Source organism: Poecile atricapillus, chromosome 1, assembly GCF_030490865.1.
Source record: "Poecile atricapillus isolate bPoeAtr1 chromosome 1, bPoeAtr1.hap1, whole genome shotgun sequence".
Taxonomy (NCBI): Eukaryota; Metazoa; Chordata; class Aves; order Passeriformes; family Paridae; genus Poecile; species Poecile atricapillus.
The window spans coordinates 49,654,113-49,673,455 of record NC_081249.1 but is presented as its reverse complement, the minus strand read 5'-3'; the positions used below and the strand labels follow the sequence as shown (position 1 = coordinate 49,673,455).

The window sequence follows — 19,343 nt, the reverse complement described above, 5'->3', positions numbered from 1 at the left end:
TCTATCAATTGTCATTGCAGGAGAAATGAATAGTGTTATGCCAGAAGCACTCTGGCAGTTCTTTTCCTTCTTTATAGAAAAGAAAGAGGCCTGGGAGTCTGTCTTATCGCTTAAGAACATCTCTTGCACTCTAAAGAAAAAGTTGGAGTGTCTATCTAAAACGTGTCACCGGGAGAGTCCAGTAACAACAGTCTGTTTTCTATAAGTGAGCTGGTTGGAAAAGCAAAGGGAGAAGAATTACACTAATGAGCTTCTATTTTTGAAGCTTTTGCTTTTTCACCCCAATAAAATGCAGTATCATTAAGACTTGCTTTACATTGCCATGCTCATTAGTGCATGAAACTTGCTTTTAAATAAAAATCAGAGGCTTTAGGAACCAAACCAGCTGTGTTGCCTTCTTGCTAATATCAGCAAAATCAAATAAAGGTTTTCACCACTGAATTAGGATATTGCATATTTTAAGCTAATGGTGACTTGGAGGATTACCTTTCAAGTAAGCCATTGTTAATATAGATAAGGCCCTTTTAGGATAGGGAGGAGGGTGAGGAAAGATAGGAAGTGCAGTTCAAAGCTGTTAAACAAGCTACATCAGTTGTCTGCTCTATGGAAATGGCCTCATCATATATGATTGTCAGTGTTCAGAAGATTTCAGTGAGTTTAAGTAGTAAATGGTGTGTCTCTATTTTTGTGTAGCTGTTTATTGCAAAATCCCTTCAGACATGGAGCTACTTGTTGGATAAAAGGACTGATTAAACAAATTCAGAACAAAGGATAATAAGGTTAGAATAGTAAAGTTGGGATGGGATTTTCTGTGGTCACAATGAAAAAATACCTCTTGAATCTTAAGTAAAAACTCAAAAATAAGAATTCTTAGTATTTTGGCAATATTGTAGTTTTGCTTAACGTCTACATAGCCTTCAAATCAGTTGTTCTGCAGGGTAAGGTTTCCCTATTTTATTTTCAGTGGTAATTTCCGGTTTATTAATATGTAAGATGGTAGGTTTTAGTGAACACTGCTTTGAGATGCCAAAGGAGGAGCAATGCAATAGTTTTTAGGCTGAACTGTATCTTTACACTGCATGGTCCCTTGGTAGAAACTGTGAAAGACTGCAGTGCAGAAATACATCTCACCTGACATGTAGAGTGGAACAGCCTTCCAGAGCTTGTGCGACCATGCTTTGGCACAGGCTTTGGCACTATCTCGAGGAGCACAGGAAGTTAAGAGATCTACAAGCTGCTGGAATATGGATCACTGACAGAATATGTATAGTGTGGATAAAAAAGTGAGGTATGAACACTTGGCTGACTTGTAAAGTTGAGCAAGCTCCTGATTAGAGGCTGATAAACCCTGCAGACCCCATGGTGCTTTTGGCTCTGCGACGCCCCAATGTCTGCATCATCACCTGAGCTGTACAAGTTCTGCTTATTAGCTCAAGCTCCATGGGAAAATAACACTGTATTTTCTAACTTGTGCAGCCCTGCCAGAGCCTCAACACCTTTGTGTGGAGGAGCATGGCTTGGCCACAGGCATGCAGTGCCAGGAAATCCCTCTTCAGCCTCTGCAGTCTGGGCTGGCTGTACACACCATCTTATGGAAATGGTGTGTGTAGGAGTGAGGAGATGACGCGTGCTCCATGCTTACATTAATTTTAGCTGAGTGGAGCTGGTGTGCTGTTAAGCACTCAGGATTGTTCAAGCTCTTTTAAGTATATTGGTGCAAGTTTTCCTATGTTATTTACAGACATTTTGTTAAGAAATCATAATTTAACAACCAGTACCATGCCCTTTCCTTTCAGTCGTGGCTGCATGATTCAGTTAAGGGAAGAGGAAGAAAGTTGTTTTTTGACATTGAAATGTATGCTTTGGAAAATAAAGACACTTAACAGTCCACATTGACAAAATAAATATGGTCTTTCCTTAAAGAAAGAAGCCTGCCTTGGTAGAAAATATTATTGTGTCAAATATTTGTAAAACTGTCCTTGAAAAGAATATGACGTAAACTATTGCTAGACTTATCCCTAGGAGCACACACATTGAAAGGGTTTATTTTTGTCAAGTAGAACAATATCATGTTTGCTACTTTTGACAGCAACAATTAGCAGTCGTATCTGGGATATGTAATCTTTCTCTGATCTGGGACTCTGGTGACTTACATTGTTAGTGCAAAAGAATAATAAAACTATTTTGGTTACTCAGGCTTACATAGATAATTTATCTGTGACAGTTGATTTAAAATTCACTTTGAGAATTAGATTTAGATGTTGGAACTTTTTTTACTTAGTGAGGAACTTCAACTTGAAAGTTACTGTGATCCATGCAGTCTGCTTAAACACTTAATCAGATGACATGATTACTCAAATTACTTGATTTAAAACATTAAATGCTTCATTTGTAAGAAAAGTGATTGATTTGTTATGAAGTGAAATAAAGCAACCAGAAATAAGTGAGGTTTGGTTTTTTTTTGGTTGTTTTTTTTTTTAACATGACCTCTTTTGAAGCCTGTTTTATAGAATTCTTAGTTACTTTTTCCTACTTAGAAACAAGCACTGTATTCTTAGGTGGAGTGAAAGACCTTAAAAACTGGAGAAAGGGTGCTGTAGTTGTCCAGAAAAATGTTTGGTAACATCAGGTAATGCGAGCTGATGTCAGCCAGCAGCAGCAGCTGATACATGTTTTAGACATTTAGACATTTTTAACCTTTGTATTCATAGATGTTAAAGAGTGAGGTGAGAGAGTTGTTTTCTGTTGTTCAGGCTTCCCACTCAAGAAAAATGCAGATTCTTCATTTGTATTTGGTCTTGTGGCTGATCTGGCTTGGAACAGGAAAAAAGGGTAAGGAAAAACCCCTCAAAATTACAGCTTTGGTTATCATATTATTCTTTGCTGGCTCTATAGCATAGCATAGATGTCTCAAATCATACTATGATGAAGAGCTAACTACATAACTTCTATGCATTTGTAACTTTAATAAATGTCAAACATCTCCCATGGAACTTATTTCAGCCAGAGTCACTGCATTCTCCCTCCTGTGTGTAATAGTAGCAGCAGTGATTTCCATATACTGCAGAAACTGATGGCTCATAGCTTCTTGGCTTTTTGATCTCCTAAAATTCTTCTTCCCTATTCTAAGAAGGTTTTTAGTTAAAACAGAAGATGTGTTCCCAAGTAAAACATCTCAGAAGAAATGAATCTGTGTGTAGTACAAGTTTTAAGTTATCTTTTGTCAGTAGTCCTTTAAAAATTACGTATGTTGTGCCATGGGCTATAAAAGTAAAATATGTGTGCAGCAACTCAGTTTTACTTACAGAGAAAACATGGAAAGAAAAGATACTACAAAAAAATCAAGTAGGAAAAGGTAATGGAATCATGAAGGTTGGAAAGGACCTCTAAGATCATTGAGCACAATGTTAAACTAACATTTCCATATTCACCACTGAGGCATGTCCCCAAGTGTACCGCATCCACACATTTTGATCGCTTCCAGGCCTGGTGATTCCCGTAACTCCCTGGGCAGCTTGTGCCAGTGCCTGACCGTGCTTGTTTTGAAGATATTTATCCTTTTATCCAATCTAAACCTCCCCTGGTGCAACTTGAGGCCATTTCCTCTTGTCCTGTTGCTTGTTACCTGGGAGAAGAGATTGAGCTCCCCGTTGCCACAGCCTCCTTTCAGGCAGGAGTAGAGAGCTTAAATACAACGTTAAATGAAACCTAGTAGTCCAAAAGTCCCAAACAAACCAAAGCCAAAACACAACAACCTAATGCTGTGGATTCGTATTACAGAAAATGCCTCTTTTCCCTGATACTTAACTTTTCTGTTTAGCACTTGTCCACGCCTTTATTGGAAGAAAGGATTTCGCTGTGTTCAGCCTGCAAACCATCCCTATCCTGGCTCCCGTGCTTCGGTCAGGGTGGATGACCCTTTGCTGAAGCACAGCGTGATCCCAACCTGCCCACGTTTGCGGGCACCGCAGTGGGCAGAGCTCAGCGCAGCTCCCCCCAGCTCTACGGTGGAGCCGGACTGAGAGCTGTGGCTCTGAGCCTGGGACAGCGTGTGGGGTGGAGGAGTCGCAAAAAGGCTGCTGCAGTGAGCCGAGGACGGGGACACCAATGAGTCAGAGCAATGGGCACTGGTGTGGGTTGTGTGAGCTAAACCAGAGGTGAGGCCAAGGGGCTGGGGAGGAAAGCATGGAAGCCGAGTCGTGTGGCTCCAGCTCAGCCAGGGCACCTCCGCCTCGGTCACTTAGTACGAGAAGGGCTCAGAACAAAGTGTGGGGCTCTCGTGTCTCCCGTAGCTGTGGAAAAGGCTCCTGACTTTGTCCCCAAACGGGACAACGCTGCAGAGTGTGGAGCCGCTTCCCCGCGATCGCGGCGCTGCCTGTGCTTGGCCGGGGAAGCCCCACGGGCGCGGAGGTGAGGGAGGCGGCCCGGCCTCCCGGGGCTCCCGCGGCCCCGCCGGAGGGAGGGAGCCGGCGGCGCGCTGGGCAGTCCCGGCCGGGCGGGGCGGCAGGTGGCGGGGGCCGGGGCGGCGGGGCCGGTCCTGAAAGGTGCGATTGTCCCCAGCTATTCCTGGTATGCGCCGGGGCGGGAGTCGCCGGGGGCGGCCTCCACCGGCCGGGAGCGCGAGGGGCGCCGCGTCCCGGCGGGAAGGAGCCGCCGCCGCCGCGGGGGTGCGGCCCCTCCCGAGCGTCCGGCTGCCCCGGGGGTCCCGGCGCTGCCACACGGCCCGCGGCTCTTCGGATTCCTGCGGCCGCGGAGCGCCAGCGAGCTCCCGGGAGGGGGAGTTCCGCGGGGAGGAGGCGGAGGGGGAGGAGACGGCGCGGGCAGCGTTAAAAGGAGGCAGCTGAATGACAGCGGCCGCTCCCGCGCCCCCGCCCCGCCGAGCGCCAGCCGCCCCCCGCTCGCTCGCTGCTGGCCATGGACGGGAAAGAGGACAGCGAGTGCGACTTCCAGGCGGCGTTCGCCGAAGCCCGGCGATGGCTGGAGGTGAGCCGTCTCTCGGTCCTGCTGGCTGGCAGCCCCTCGGTCCCCCCGGTCTTTGCCCGAGGCCGGGGTCCCGCCGCAGCCCCCGAACGGTGGAGCGCGCAGCGCGCTCCCGCGGGGCTGCCCCGCCGTCCGGCAGCAGCTCCAAACCTTGATTCTTTGTCGGCAGCTGCGGACTGCTATTTTTAGAAAGTATCGTGGTAACTTGCAGAAATCTGTCTGTGCAGTATCGCCACCGCCCCCTCCTCGCAATCCAAATTAAAGGCTGGCTCGGTTGCCCGCCTGTCATTAATGCTTATAATTTCTTGCCATCTTGTAAATTACTTCTGTAGCGCTTGCTCCGAGACAGTCTGAATTAAAGACACTCCTTCCTGTCTCGAAAGAGTTCAGGACAGAGAGAAACCTGAAATTAACACTCATTTTCTTCTCTCCTATTTTTAAACATGATTGTCTGACTGCACATAGCGCTTGACGTAAATATCCGTGTTTCTGTATCGTTACCCCGAGTCACACCCGTGCGGGACGTGCTAAAGCGTGGGGAAGGGTGGCTGCTTCTGGAAGTACCTGAGTATGACCAGGGCAGCATCGGCTGAGTGAGCGCGGCTGGTGGCGTGGAAGCTGAGAAATGTTAGGGATACTGAACAGCCTCCCTTAGAGTCATGGTGTGCTTTTAAAGTGGAGTTTTGGAGTGCTGGTTTAGATGTATTTTAACATATTACGCTTATTTCTTTGTGCTTAAGATTAAACTTAATGTAGTCAGAACCACTATCGCAGTAACTTTAGATAGAAGGAGGAAGTAATCAAAGAAGGATGTTTGCTACTTTTTACCCCTCTTCTGTATAAGCTTGTCAAGACCTCAGTTCAGGTTTCTTTGTTTCCTCTGTAAAACAATGACATCTAGTGCTTAAAATCTATTGAGAATGTTGAACTGAGAGAGCCAAAGGCAAGGGTATGGCAAATGACCTCCACAAGTGTCAGTTTTGTGTCCTCTGTGAATGTAGGTAATTATACCAGTCCCGGCTTCCCCATGTGTCAGTTTTGTAAGAGCTAGCTGAGAGTTTCAGTAATTAAGGCATTCCTCTCTCACGTATACCTTTCTTGCATTGCTTTCTTTAAATTGGAAAAGCTTGCTTTAAAAAGCTTCATTAAGGTGATGTAATGTTGTCTTTGAAAATCCCATTTTAAGGGTTCAGGGATTTGTTTTAATTATTATTAGATTTCATATGATACTGGCTGGTTGTACCATTCCCACAAAAGATTTTGTGTCTTTGCCTGCCAGTAGCATATAGGAGCTCTAGCAAAGTGATGTGAGTATGAAGTGTGCACTGTTTGTCTAGGGGGAAGAAAAACATATGCTCAGCTTCCCCCTTGCCCAATCTAATTTGTGTGGCCATCCTTTGATATGTGAAAGCTGTTCTCATTTTAAAGTAACTTTTAAACTTGCCCATCAGAGAAACATTTTATTGTAAAGCAAGTAACTTGCAAACCTTGAGGTATTGATAAACAGGATGCTAGGAATTCCATAATGTTAAAGGAAAATGTAAATATTTATTTCCCTATGAAATGTGGTTTGTGTTTCAGAAGAACCGTTGTGTTTCTCTACTCTTTGCATCCAGATGGATTAAAAGCCAAGACTAACCATTTCCGTTGTTGTATGGAAGAGGAATGATTATTTTTAGGGTAATGAGGCATGTCCCAAGGTCTTGTGAGTCTTGATGAAACAAAGTGGTGTATACATGATTGAGAGTGAAACTTGGTGAGTCCTAATGATTAAACAATTAGTTTTGAAGATGAGGCAGGTTTTCAAATATTTACGAACTTGAACTTGTGATGTTTTGGTAAGGTTTTGTGTACCAGCTTCTCCCTGACATTAGAGGAGATGAAAGCATACAGACACTAGCTACTATGTATTTAAAGGAACAAGCCAAAATAGCTTTGTAAACTGTTACTCTTTCCCTTTGCTAATGAAAGCTTTGTTAACATATTTCTGTATTTCAGTGGAGAACTCTTTGGAACTGTGAGATTTAAGAAAAAAAAAAACCCTTTAACCTTGATGCTGAGGGCTTTTTAGTAACAGGAATGATCAGCTGTATTTGTCAGATCCCAAGAGGAGTAAAAAATACCCTAAAACCCTAAAAAAGTCTTACCCTGTATGTTTCTGAAGTTTTTGATGAAAGAAGACTGTCCTGGTCAGTTTCCTTTTCTGCCAGTTCCCAGCTGAATTCTCCATGTATATAGGACAGCCACTGGCTCACATGAGCTCAAATATTTGTTCCCAGTTCTTATACTAGGAAAAAAAACAAACCAAACAACAAACCGACAAAAAAAACCACCCCAAAAACAAATAAACTCCAAGCTCTCCTGCCTCCTGCAACCCAAACCTCCAAACAACTCAAACCCAAAGTGCCAGAGCTTGATTAAGAATGATAACAACAAAAAATTGCATCTGTTACCTGGTGTTGCTTAAAGAAAGACTTAGTTCTTTAATTCAGATTCACGTTGAAGCATATTTTATGATAATGCAGACAAGGAAGGTCTGTAGTCTTCATAGTGCAAAGACCTCTTAAAGTGTGGTCCCCAACGTCTTGTGTTTCATGTGTTGGGAATTGGGAGGGGATGTTGCTTGTCTGTTACGTGAGTTGGAGTCACTGGGGGAGCTGCCTGTTGAGGATGTCTACTTCTCTGGGGGAAAGAATGGTCATTTTCTGTGCAAAACTCAAGCTCTTCTCAGGTGTCCTTTCTACAGAAGCCAGTGCTGGTTAGTGGTGTTGGCTTCTTCCATCTGAGGCTTTTGGCACTTTCTGAGCTCTGCCTGGTGCAAGTGGTGCTGATCAAACTCACTCAGCTTTCACTTGGCGTCTCAGCCGGGCAGATGGTGCATGTTGAGAATAAAACATTGGAATACCACAACTTGGAAATAGTTTCTCAAAGAAGAAAAGACCAAAGAGTCTACTGCATCACAGTCTACAACTTCCTCATGAGGGGAAAGGGGGGGCAGGCACTGATTTTTCTGTAGTGACCAGTGATGGGACCCCAGAGAATGGCATGAAGTTGTGTCAGGGGAGGTTTAGGCTGGACATCAGGAAAAAGTTTCTCACCTGAAGGTGGTTGGACACTGGAACAGGCTCCCCAGGGAAGTGGTCACAGCACCAGCCTGGCAGTCCAAGAAACAGTGGACACAGTGTGACTCTTGAGGCTGTCCTGTCCAGAGTCAGCAGTTGGACTCATTCTTTGTGGGTCCCTTCCAGCTCAGGATTTTCTCTCATTCTATGAAAGGTGAAGCTTGTTTGCCAAAGCTAGAAATAGCTGGGTTAAAACTGTTTTACTGTGTTCTGTTCCATATTATAACTTAAGCAAGCCAAAAGCAGTTCCTCCAAACCAAAGCATTCTTCCCCCAGCTATTAAATATCCCAGACTGCCTTCCTGCCTCAAGATGTGGGAGGGCAGTCTGCCTCTCCCTTTCTGTAGTCCACCACCAAGTTCACCCTTGTGAATGAAGGGGACACAAAGTCTGTCTCTCCCAACGCATGCTTCACTGTTTTAGGAGTGATGCCCCTTGAAGAGTTCAAGAGGAAAGAAGCGTGTGCTGTTTTCTTGTAAAATGTCTCAGCTTTTGATTCCACTTCTCTGTTTTAAACAAATTGTAATCTTCTGGTAAATGTCTATGGTTTGAAATTGTTTGCTAAGCAACTTGAAACCTGACCCACAAAGTCTGTAAATCTTTAGTTAAAGTGCCTTGAGGCAAATAACACTTGAATTTTTTTTCTTCCCTGAAGTAGTCAAATGTACAGATCCAGTCTGCGGGAGGGTGGCCAGCGAGCGTGTGCCTGAATGAATTGTTGGAGCGAAGCAGCAAAGCTGTAGGAAAGCATGTGGAGCAACTTCAACAAATCCACTGAAGTGAAAAATGGGTGTTCAGCCAAGTAACTATTAATATTGCAAATTATTACAGCTCTTCTTGTGAGCTGAATTTCTTTCTCTAATAACTCTTAGAAAATTGTAAGTCAGATGTTCTGAGAGCTACTAATTTCATCAGAGCATGTTGAGAGTGTCAGAATTGGGATCCTAGAATCCTGGAATTGTTCCTCATGGTGGAACACTGCAGCAGAAGTCCTTCCTGGTGTGAACACTACCCAGCAATGTTGGAGAGAAGTGTTTCACCACAAGGATTTCTATAGCATGATAAGGTTTTTATCAATTTTAATAGACATTGTTAGCAGAAGAAAGCCCAGCTTATCTGGATGGCAACTAATGATACCTCTGCTGCTCTTGTCTGTCATGACCATTAAATAGGTAGTGAAATTGCCTAATTATTTATTTTGAATGCTGCTGTGTATTGACAGCTGCATGCATTATTGCATTACAGTGGATGCTGGAAAATTATTTGGGGCTTTTTTTTTCTCTTCTTTTTCCAGGAGAAAACAAACATTTCTGTGCACCCCCTGCCCCCACCCTCTCAAACCTGCTCAGGAAGAGCAGATTTGAAAAGTAACTTGGTAGAAAGAATCTGCTTGAGGATAAAACTTGAGATACAGGACAACTTATTGAAATCTTTTGGTCTGGACCAACGGTACAGCAGTCAAATTCAGGGAATGGTCTCGGACATGTGGTCACCAAATGTTTTATTTTTTTGAAGCTGTTCAAAGTTTGTGTCTCTACTGTATATTTTTATGGCTTCTGCAAATGCAGCTAGAGGTCTAGCAGTGATGTCTTCTCTGTATTTGCATGGAGATCTTACCTCAGTGATTATTTTGTTTTGTTTCTCCCCCAAGCATGAATCTAATGCATGCAGTCTGGTATGGGAAGAGTAACTGTAGAGATAGAAGACTAATTTCACTGTTCAAATCCTCTTCTTGTTATTACCTTTATTTAAGTTGAATTAAGCATTAATTTTTATTTTTTTTTTAATCTTAGTTCTGGGTAATGTATTCTTGGGTAGTCTGTAGAGAGCTAGTCAATATCCTGAATAGTGCTAGAATGAAAGATGTGTGAATGAAAAGGCAAAATCTATATATTCTGTTCCCTAAACCATGTTTAATACTGGGTAATTCTGTCAAGTCATAAAACCTGGGTGGGCTGGTTTCTGGAGAACTTCTTACAGCACAGCTGCCAAAGTCCTGGCTCACGTTTACATAAGGGGTGTATTTAACCCTGCTTTAGCTGGATCCATCAATATTTTATTACTGTGTGTATATTCTTGGCAATGAGTATTTCACAGAATAAATCTAAGTGTATCCAGTTGATATATAAATATTAATTGATCTATAAATGTAAATGTTGTGAAGTAAATACTGTGGGAATTTTAATCCTGGAAATAATGTTCTCTCCATTGCCTGCAGACTATGAAAGTGCTGTGGTAAAATGCCATATAATAGGGCAAGCAACAATGTGTTAGAGGGAGAGAGTGACAGTAATACCCTTTGATCTGGCTGAACATTTTCCTCTCCATTTCTTTGTCCCCTTGCTTATTCATCTCAGGAAAAGTGTCTGTAATATATTTGAGAGAAAAATGGGAATAATATTTGCTTGAGAGTAAAATCTATTTCCTTTTTTCTGCAAGGTGGGCTTATTTATTTTCAAGTCTATATTTGGAAATTCTCAGGGATAATCCAAAGTCTCTCTTCACATAGTCCTGTGTGATGGGCATGCATAGCTTTGAGCTGAGTTCACAATATAGTTTCCTTTATGAAGTTTCTCTTTGTAGTTTTGACTGTTGTTTTAAAATTTTGCATGAAAGCAGCATCTGCAGGCAGTTTAAGAATTAACTTGTTGACTATAGAAGCGGGTATGTCTTCTATACTGGGAAAATGCATTGCAGCTTAAGGGGAACTACAGACAATTCTGCCCATGCTTTAGTTTTCTTCCCATCTGTATTTTGTGGCTGGCAACTACAGTTAGTTATGGCATTACTTTTGTTGTTTTTCTCCTGTCCTTTTGTTTGTTTTTTGAACTGTGTCTTGATCCTTTCTGCAGTTTGGTGAGGTCAAGCATTTTTTTCTGCCTGTAGTTTAGGGAGAAGGTGAGATGATAATGATTTCCATGTTTAGCATGCTTTCCCCTCTCCTCCCCCATTATTATGGAATAACTTTTAACACCTTTTCTTTGTCAGGTGCTTTTTTTGGTCCAAATTTTTAAGTTTTTAATGAGCACTTGTGCATATTCAGTTAGACGGTGACCTTGCTGAGCTTTGGAAAACACTTGGGTTTTATTGTGTTGTAAGAACCAGACACATTCCAGCTGTTTCTTGTACCTACCACTCCTCCACTTTAAAGTTCCTTTATCCACTCCTGCAGGACATTTTTAAAAAACAAAATAAACCCCGACCTTTTCTGCTTAACAAGACTAATATAACTCTTAACTATCATTTTCTAAACGGGCTTTCCAGCTTACAGCAGTTTAATGAAAAACAGCATGTGCTCTCAGACCCAGTGTACTAGAAATGCTTCTGCTGGTCTAAGGTGTGCTTGACACACCTCACTTATTATCCAAATTATCTTGGGAGGAGTGTTTTGGTTTTGCTGTTTTTCACATTTCTAAGTACTGTCAATCCAAGTGAAAATGTAACTTTAAAGGAATGTAGTGAATAAGTTACTTTAAAATGCGCTCTGTTCTTCATGCTGTGGGCTTCTGCAAGGCTGTGAATTTAGTGTTTATTATGCTACTATTTTGTTTTTCCAGTGGAAAGAAAGAGGTATGGATCTGACTCACAGCATACTAGCTTCCAATTGAATACTTAGCTGTAAAAGTTTCATTTGTGTTATACTGAATAGGGAAACCTAATTTCAACAGTGTTTTCCATCCGTGGTACAAAACATCTGGGATTATCTTAGAAGGGCATGAAGATTATAAGACTTGCTTTATATTTTCTTGCCAATGTTGGCGCATGTTGTGCAAATGTTGGCACATTTTTTTGGTACCAGCTCATGTGAAAGTTTTCGGTTTTGTTTCTGGATGCAATTTAGCTTTCAGTTGTTACTATTAGAAAAGAACACAATATACTGACTTTGGGAAATAGTTATTACTGTGTTCGCCAAAAAAATTAAAATCCTTGTAATGTATCACAGCTTTAAAGGAGATAGCATAGCTGAGATCAGTTCAGCTAGCACAAACAGTGAAATCTGTTGTTTGGCCAAGCTGTCCTCCTACAGTAGATCCCATGACAATGTGGTTTTGTGTTAGTGCTGAGATGTTATCCCAGCAAGGTGTCATTGAGACTCCCGTGCTTGGCCCGTGCTTCCCCTGTCTCCTGTTCCTGTGGCAGGGGTGTTTGTCTGATGCTCTGGTGAGGTGTGTCAGGGAAAATCAGGGTGTTTTTTCGTATTTGCTTGGCTCCTGAAAGGCAAGAAAGGCACCAGTGCTCCAGCCAGGGAAGAGGTAGTGTTGATGGAAGTGGCCTTTTGGCAGCAGCTTGCTGTTGGGTTACAGCTGACTAGTGGGATGAGGAGAGGCAGACACCCAAACTCAGACAAGCCACCTCTTTCCCTGGAGGATTCTCAAGTCACCTGCCTCTGCTCATTGCCTGGCTCTCTTCCTTACGTGACTCAGGTTCTGTTTGCTAGGTGCCCAGGGTTGAGGTATAAGGAAGACACATGGATTAAGGAGCTTGGCTTCTAGCCATAAATAACTTCTTCAGGATGAATTTCATAAGTCTTATAAATACAGTTGGAGCTGTTTTAAATGCAAACTCTGCCAGGAGTTTCTGAGCCAAAGCATTTGAAAGTATTTGATATGCTTATACACTGACTTCTACTGTGGAAGAAGCAGTCCTTGTGTCTCACTGAGGCTGTCTTGGTTGGGAGATGGTGCTTCAGAGGTATTGAGATATCTTGCCCAGCAGTTCTTCAGCCATCATCACCTGCCCTTCACAGGGGCAATCTAATCCCAAAACCCATTTCCAGTGTTATTTATAAATTCTTTCCTGGAGTTGCTTTATTGACCCTATTATTTGTTTATTACTTTTTCCTTCAGGAAGGAATTGAAAAATCTAGCTTCTGGAGTTTGATCTGAGATTTTCTGTGTAATCAAATCACCATGTCAGCTAATAAATCAAGATGTGATAAAGAACAGGAACAAGTGTGGGATGTTTTTTCTGCCTACTTAAAGGAAGTGGATAAAAATCCAGCCAGTATATCATGGGGCTCCAACATGCCTTTTGTGCAGCTGGTGTCAGAGTTTGGGGATGCTGGAAGTGGTGGATGGGTGCACAGTGTCAAGGTTTTCAGCCAGTGGTAACCACGTAGCCTGGGTCAGTCATGGCAGTACTGTGTCATTTGCTGATGCCTCCAAAAATATGACAGAAACATCCTATTTCTGTTAGTTCGTTTCTGTTTGACATTGAAGGAAGCAGAATGTTAAACTTGATGATCTTTAAAAATCTTTTGCAACCTTAGTGATTCTATGAAGCCAGATGTCAAAGTGGTTGTGGAGAAGGAAAAAAATAAAGACCCAGGTTTGATATACTACAGTACTGGAGGAGTTTTGCAGTATTACCTGTTGCAGTGCCTTGAAATCCTTCTTTGGAAACTATTTAAGATTAGGTGAAGCAAGGGACAAAGGCATTACTGAACTTTTACTCTAGGAAAAACCTTTTCTTCCTTGTGTCACCATGCTCTGTTTGCCTAAACAGTGCCACTGACACTTGATGCACCTGAAAATGTAATCCTAAATGAAACAGGGCCAGACATCTGGTCACAGGTTCTTTTGCAAATAAAAGAGGTTGTAAAAAAGTGACGTTGACTTTCTTAGCTAACTTAACTACAAGGGTCTCACCTTTGTGTATGTATAGGGGGATGGTAGTTTTGGTTTGTTGGTTTTTTTTAAATGTCAGGTGGGCATCTTCATTGTGAGTTCTCAGCATTCAATAAAAAGGCTGCTTATAGCTGATCTTACTCAGACTGAATGGAAATGGAGTGAGGATGAAGGCGTGAGCTCCAGGTACAGATGGATATCTTTCACAGACATTTGCCTGATGCTGTGGAGGCAAAAAAAATCCCTGATATAATAAACATTGACTCGATGATTATTCAAGAGGGTATTGCTTCACAGGTACAAGCCTTATGTGTGGATGAAGTTTTCAAAGACAAATCCCCATTAAAATGCACAGACTGGGTTGCTCACTAATGACCTAGCTTTCATGTGTCTGATAAAATCCCAAAGTCCTCTGTGACTTTGGGGTAGGTCTGGCAAAGTGATCTCAGACTCCAGGAAGGTCTGCATGTCAGGTGTCAGTGGATAGGGCTAGGAGCTGTGTGCTCTGAAGAAATGACAGAGAAGAGAGGATTGGGAAGGGATGAGGAGAAATGTGCACCTAAAGTTATTTGTAAATAACTACTTTTTCCTTCATGAATTTCTTACCTTGTAAGTATTTAAATTGTGACATTTCAATGTCACATTTCAACTTTTAAAATCTATTGTTTTCTGGTTTATTGCATTTGTTTTGCATTTAGCCATTCAAAAGATTGGGGGAATGCAGTCTCAGACTATTCTAAATTTCTGAATGTGTTACTATGCTTATTTTAATTTTTTCACATATTTTAAAATTAATTTCTCATCTGTTTTGCTTACCATGAAACATGGAAGCCTATTGTTATACCTGACTGAAAGATGCTTATATGTTCATGCTTATGGTTCCTTTTTTGTTTCCTTTCTTACCACTGTGGCTAAGAATTTCTAAATTTTTTTTTTTTTTTACTGTGGCAACTAAAATCTTGTAATTCCATTTTACAGTAGAATCTTTGCTCTTTCCTTGTGAAAACTCTCTTCCTTTGGAAATTATAGTAAAAATATGAATGTTCTTTCCCTAAACACATTTAGTGTTAAGTGTTAACTGTAGTTAAGAAGGAAAATGCTATTAAATCTTGTGTGATCCTCAGTGTAATGGTTAATTTGGTCAGAACACAGAATGTTTGCCATGCACATTTCAGCAACAGGGTTTGGTGTGTGGATGCAGGCAAGACCCAAATTGCCTGGTTGTGGTAACGAAGGGGACGGCTGGAGCAGCGGCTCCCAGCATCTCAGCAGATGTGGTCGGGAAGCTGGCAGTAATTCGGTTTCCTGTGTCTGGTGCATTGATGGGTTAGATGCGATCCAGCCGTGCAGATTTCCAATGGTGACTCATCTGATTATTTTTGCTTCCCTCTGTGATTAGCTGAGGAGGTAGGATAGAGGAGGATGTCTCTCTGGAAGTAGAAGACATCTCTGTCACACTACATTTCTGATATGGGGGAATGAAATGTGCAAAGGATATTGTTGTGTAGCGGCTGTTTTTAAAGGTATGCCAGCCTTCCTCACCCCCCTTTTATTTTTTGTTGTTTCCTTAGAGTGTTATCCCTAACCCAGCTGTGCTATGTCTGTAGCTTGGCCACGTCTGAACTTTATTTTTGCACTGTTCTGGAGTATGGGAGCAGGTGAATCTTGTGCACACTCAGCTGAACACACACTGCTCCTGGGGGCAGGATTGGAGATGAAATTTGGATCTCCAGGTTCTTCTCATCTCAACCTCAGTGTTTCTACACTCAAGTAAAGAAGTATATGTGTCCTTTTTTTTTTTTTTTTTTTTTCCTGGAGGTAGGACATATGTATTCCCATTTGGGCAGGGGCACTTTTCTGCAGACTGCTAGTGGAGGGCAGATGTGAAGTGCACCAATTTTACCGATTTTTTTAATATATCAATGCATATAATGTTGTTTAGGTTGCATGCAGTAGTTTTAATTTTTGACAGAGATACAGATTAAGACTTCTAAGTGCTTTGACCATGTCTGCCTACCTGATGTAGGCTGGGAATTGGAAGCAGCATGGCTGCTGTCACACAGAAGTCCATGTGAGCCAGTATAGGTCTGGCAGGAATACCCACAGCATTATGCAATATAAATATCCTTTGAGATTAGGTTGCTATGCATTAATTGCAGCCAGACATAGCTTATTGTTCTCTTCGTCTAAGGAGCCTGGATCTTGCTCACTTTTTTTTTTTTTAATGTTTTGTGAGAGAAGGTTTGAAATGTGAAACTTGCTTCAGTGTAACTACTTTTATCTGTCAGGAAGACCTGTTTACCAAAGTACTAGTACATAGGTGCCTCGACTTTTGTAAAAACACAATGGTTGTTTATCCTTTCAAGAGACTTATAGTCTTAGAGAATGCATCATCCTTATCATCAGAAGTGTCTGTTGGAAAAGCTCTTCTTGAGAAGGCTGCTTTAAGCCTTCTCATATTTAGAGATTTGTGGATTTCATATGCCCTTTTCTCTCCTATTAGATGTTAATGCCGTATTATAAAAATTGAAGTCCCTGTGTAAATTTTAGTATTATATATCCCCTCCTGTCTACTTTTAAGGTAGTTTTAATCCTGGGATTTGAAAGGGAAATAGGAACATAAGGGACATGCAGCTAAAAAATGGATCCCATGCCTGGGACCACTCTGAGACGGTGAGGTGTACTGAGGAGCTTTGTGTAGTAAGATATTGGGGACTGAATGTTATTGTACCATCAGCAATCAAGTACTGAGCACAGCTTCCCACCCCTAGCTGACTCATGGTGGTATTGTGTTCTTCAGCTTAGTAAGAGAAGTTTTGGTCATCTTCTCAGCTTCCACAAACAGCTCTTGTTTACTGGCTCAGTTTAAATTATCGTGTCTTTTTTTAGCCTGGGTTTTATGGTAATGATATTCTCTGTTTTTCTGCTAAGAAAAATCTGGTTTTAATATTGAATTCTGAGCTGTGGCTTTTTGGGAGGTGCTTAGAAGTAGGCATGAGGTTTCAGTATGGACTAAAAGTTCAATTGTTTCCTGGATATAAGTTCCAGGACACTTTCTACTTTACACTTAGTTTGACCAGGATCTGTTGCAGTAGCTCCCAGTGGTCACTAAAACATTGCCTCTGCTGTTGTTATTTCATTGCTACATGGAATTTAAGTGATGTGTTTTGGAACATTTACCTAGTGCACGTCTCTCTATTTAACTTTTTGGCATAATTAGTCTACAGCACTATCACAAAAACACAGTTTTGGTAATGTGGAATCTTTAACGACCTCTGGAATATTGCATAAGTACTGTTAAGTCATAGCTGTCAGGCTGCAGTTGTGAAAAAAATTTCTGAAGCAATGGCCAGTTTTAGGCACAGAATTCCCCAGCAGTCAGAAAATTGGTATAATGCTATTTTAGGCCTTAAAACCCCTTGCTTCTCTTCGTGTTTAGTGTCAGTGGGAGCTTGCTGATGATGCTTGGTGGAGATATCACATGCTGCAGTCACAGACGATGGGGAAACTGCTGCAGAGAGCAAATGAGCAGGTCATGTTCTCCCTCTGCATAGATTCATTACTTGAACCAAGTTACATATATGCAGTCTGGAAATACTAGAGGTCTTTGATCTTTAAAACTTAATGTTTGAAAATGTAAATTATGTGCTCCTTTTGATCTGCTTCTTAAATTAAATGGTAATTGTGAAAATTACGTTTGGCAGTTTTCCACATAAGGGTTTGTACTTCTCATTTCACACGATGTTAATTTTAAGCTGTATGTTCTTGCTGGGTTTCCATCAGTGAATTCTGGTAAGGGGGTGATCCCTGTGTTTCTTCATGGCCTAATTATCCCTGGCATGTGTATTTGGTGCTAAGGCTTTAACATGCAGTTCCTCTAAACACAGATGCCAGGGACTGCCAGTCCTGCCCGTATGTCCGGGACTGGGGTTATGGGAATCACTGAGACTGAGCAGTAGGAAACAATGAGAGCTGTGTGTGCCCAGGATGGAAGGCCCTGGCTTGTTCACCTGAGGTGTCAGGAGATGCTTGGGCACGTGCTCCGCTGCGGTCTGGTGATGGGTGCTCACAGACATCTGCTGATAGCAAAGTAGCAGGAGCTATTTTTCATCTGTGTGCTTCTGTGCTCCTGGACTACTTGCTGTTGCCTTTCCGAATTACTGGCATCATCTAATCAAAAAACTACTGGATAATTTAGAGCTCCTAAAATGTTGATGAAGCTCATGCAAAGTTCAGTCTTTTCCTTGCATCAGCTTTCTAGTGTGTAGAGGATTCGTCTCTTATTTACCATAAACGATGATAAAGACCTCCCTGCCTTTGTCCTGCTTTCTTATGAAAGGGGCCTTTGAAGTCTGAGGGCCACATCAAACTGCAGCAAGTAACTCACAAGGTTATTCAGAAACTTATCTGTGTAATGGGTCCTTTTAAGCTCTTGTTGGTTTAATGCCAACTCAAAATCAGCTGCTAAACTGAAATGAAGTTGCTAATTACCCCCTTAGTAAAATCACTTTGTGTACTTTTCAATTATTAATATTTGTTTGACTCTGCAGAGATTAAATTTGTGGGGGAGAAGGTTCATGGTGGTTAGTACTGAATGTCTGCCACAACAACTTTAAGATGTACTCATGGCTGGAGGAGGTTTTCTATGAGTTTTTGTTTTATTGGACCTTTTTAGAAGGAGGTAAAGATTCTTTGTTTCAGATCATAAATTGTCTGTGGAGTGGGGTTTTCTGTTTTGAATATCTTCATGTGGACCTTCTGCTGTAACTCGTGCTACAGTCCCCAGATTTGTCTTGCTTCCCATCTCCTGTTGATTACCCTTAGGGATATTTGCATTGAGTTCAGCATCATGCTGAATTAGCATATTGCTGATTTTGCTGATTTCTGTTTGTCTGTGTGCTGGCAGATTTGAGCATTCCTCTCCAGGAATTTGCATAGGATGTTAAACAATCTGATTGCTTTAGTGTCGCCCATCAGAGTGAGGAAATTACCCAGCTGAGGTGAACAGGAACATTGCAGCTCAGACCTGCTACAGTAATGAATTTGAATTTTTTCTTTTAAGCACAAAATGGAGAGAAAATATTTCCAACTGCCAGTGAAAACAGCTGCTAGGGAAAGTAAATTTTAAGTATCTTTCTGAGGTTATGGAAAGCATTTACCTTTTGTTTGTGCTTCAGAGTAACTTTTCCTTATTATTTTTTTTTTTTTTTAGTAAATAATGATTTAAAAAAACCTTCCAGATAAATTTTCCAAATGAAAATGCATTCTCTCTTAGAATTTTTTTTTTTTAAAGTTGGAAATTGGATGTTTAAATTTTACTTTGTTGATGTGTGGAGTATTTGGGATCATACTTTCTCAAAATTTCTCTGTCCCAAAATGTTCCTTTGGCTTTGGTAAACTTCAGGTAAGGAAGACTTGCAGAATTATTGAACCCCTCCCTATCCCCCCCCCCTCCCCTTTACTTTTACATGTGAATTAAAATCATCTGATCAAAATATTTGCATTGGGAGCACAGGATGCCACAGAGGCCTTCTATCCCCTCCTGCTGTTAGGACAGAGACCCCCTCCAGAGAGAGCTCGCTAGGAGTGGTACAATGAAATTTAAAGATATTATT

General features: G+C 41.7%; 1 protein-coding gene across 11 annotated transcripts in view; it reads left to right on the top strand.

Moving 5' to 3' along the window:
* Positions 1–4,837: 4,837 nt before the first annotated feature.
* The window catches only part of LMO7 (LIM domain 7), a 132,439-nt gene continuing 117,933 nt past the window's right edge, over positions 4,838–19,343 (top strand). For 3 of the 11 annotated variants that reach the window (XM_058831133.1, XM_058831120.1, XM_058831115.1), the window contains exon 1: positions 4,840–4,983. In XM_058831133.1, coding sequence (XP_058687116.1) covers positions 4,915–4,983 — 69 coding nt within the window. In that variant the 5' untranslated portion in view covers positions 4,840–4,914. Of the gene's footprint in view, positions 4,984–19,343 lie in introns of all 11 variants that reach the window. The other 8 variants (XM_058831152.1, XM_058831146.1, XM_058831214.1 and 5 more) reach the window with 6 other exon arrangements.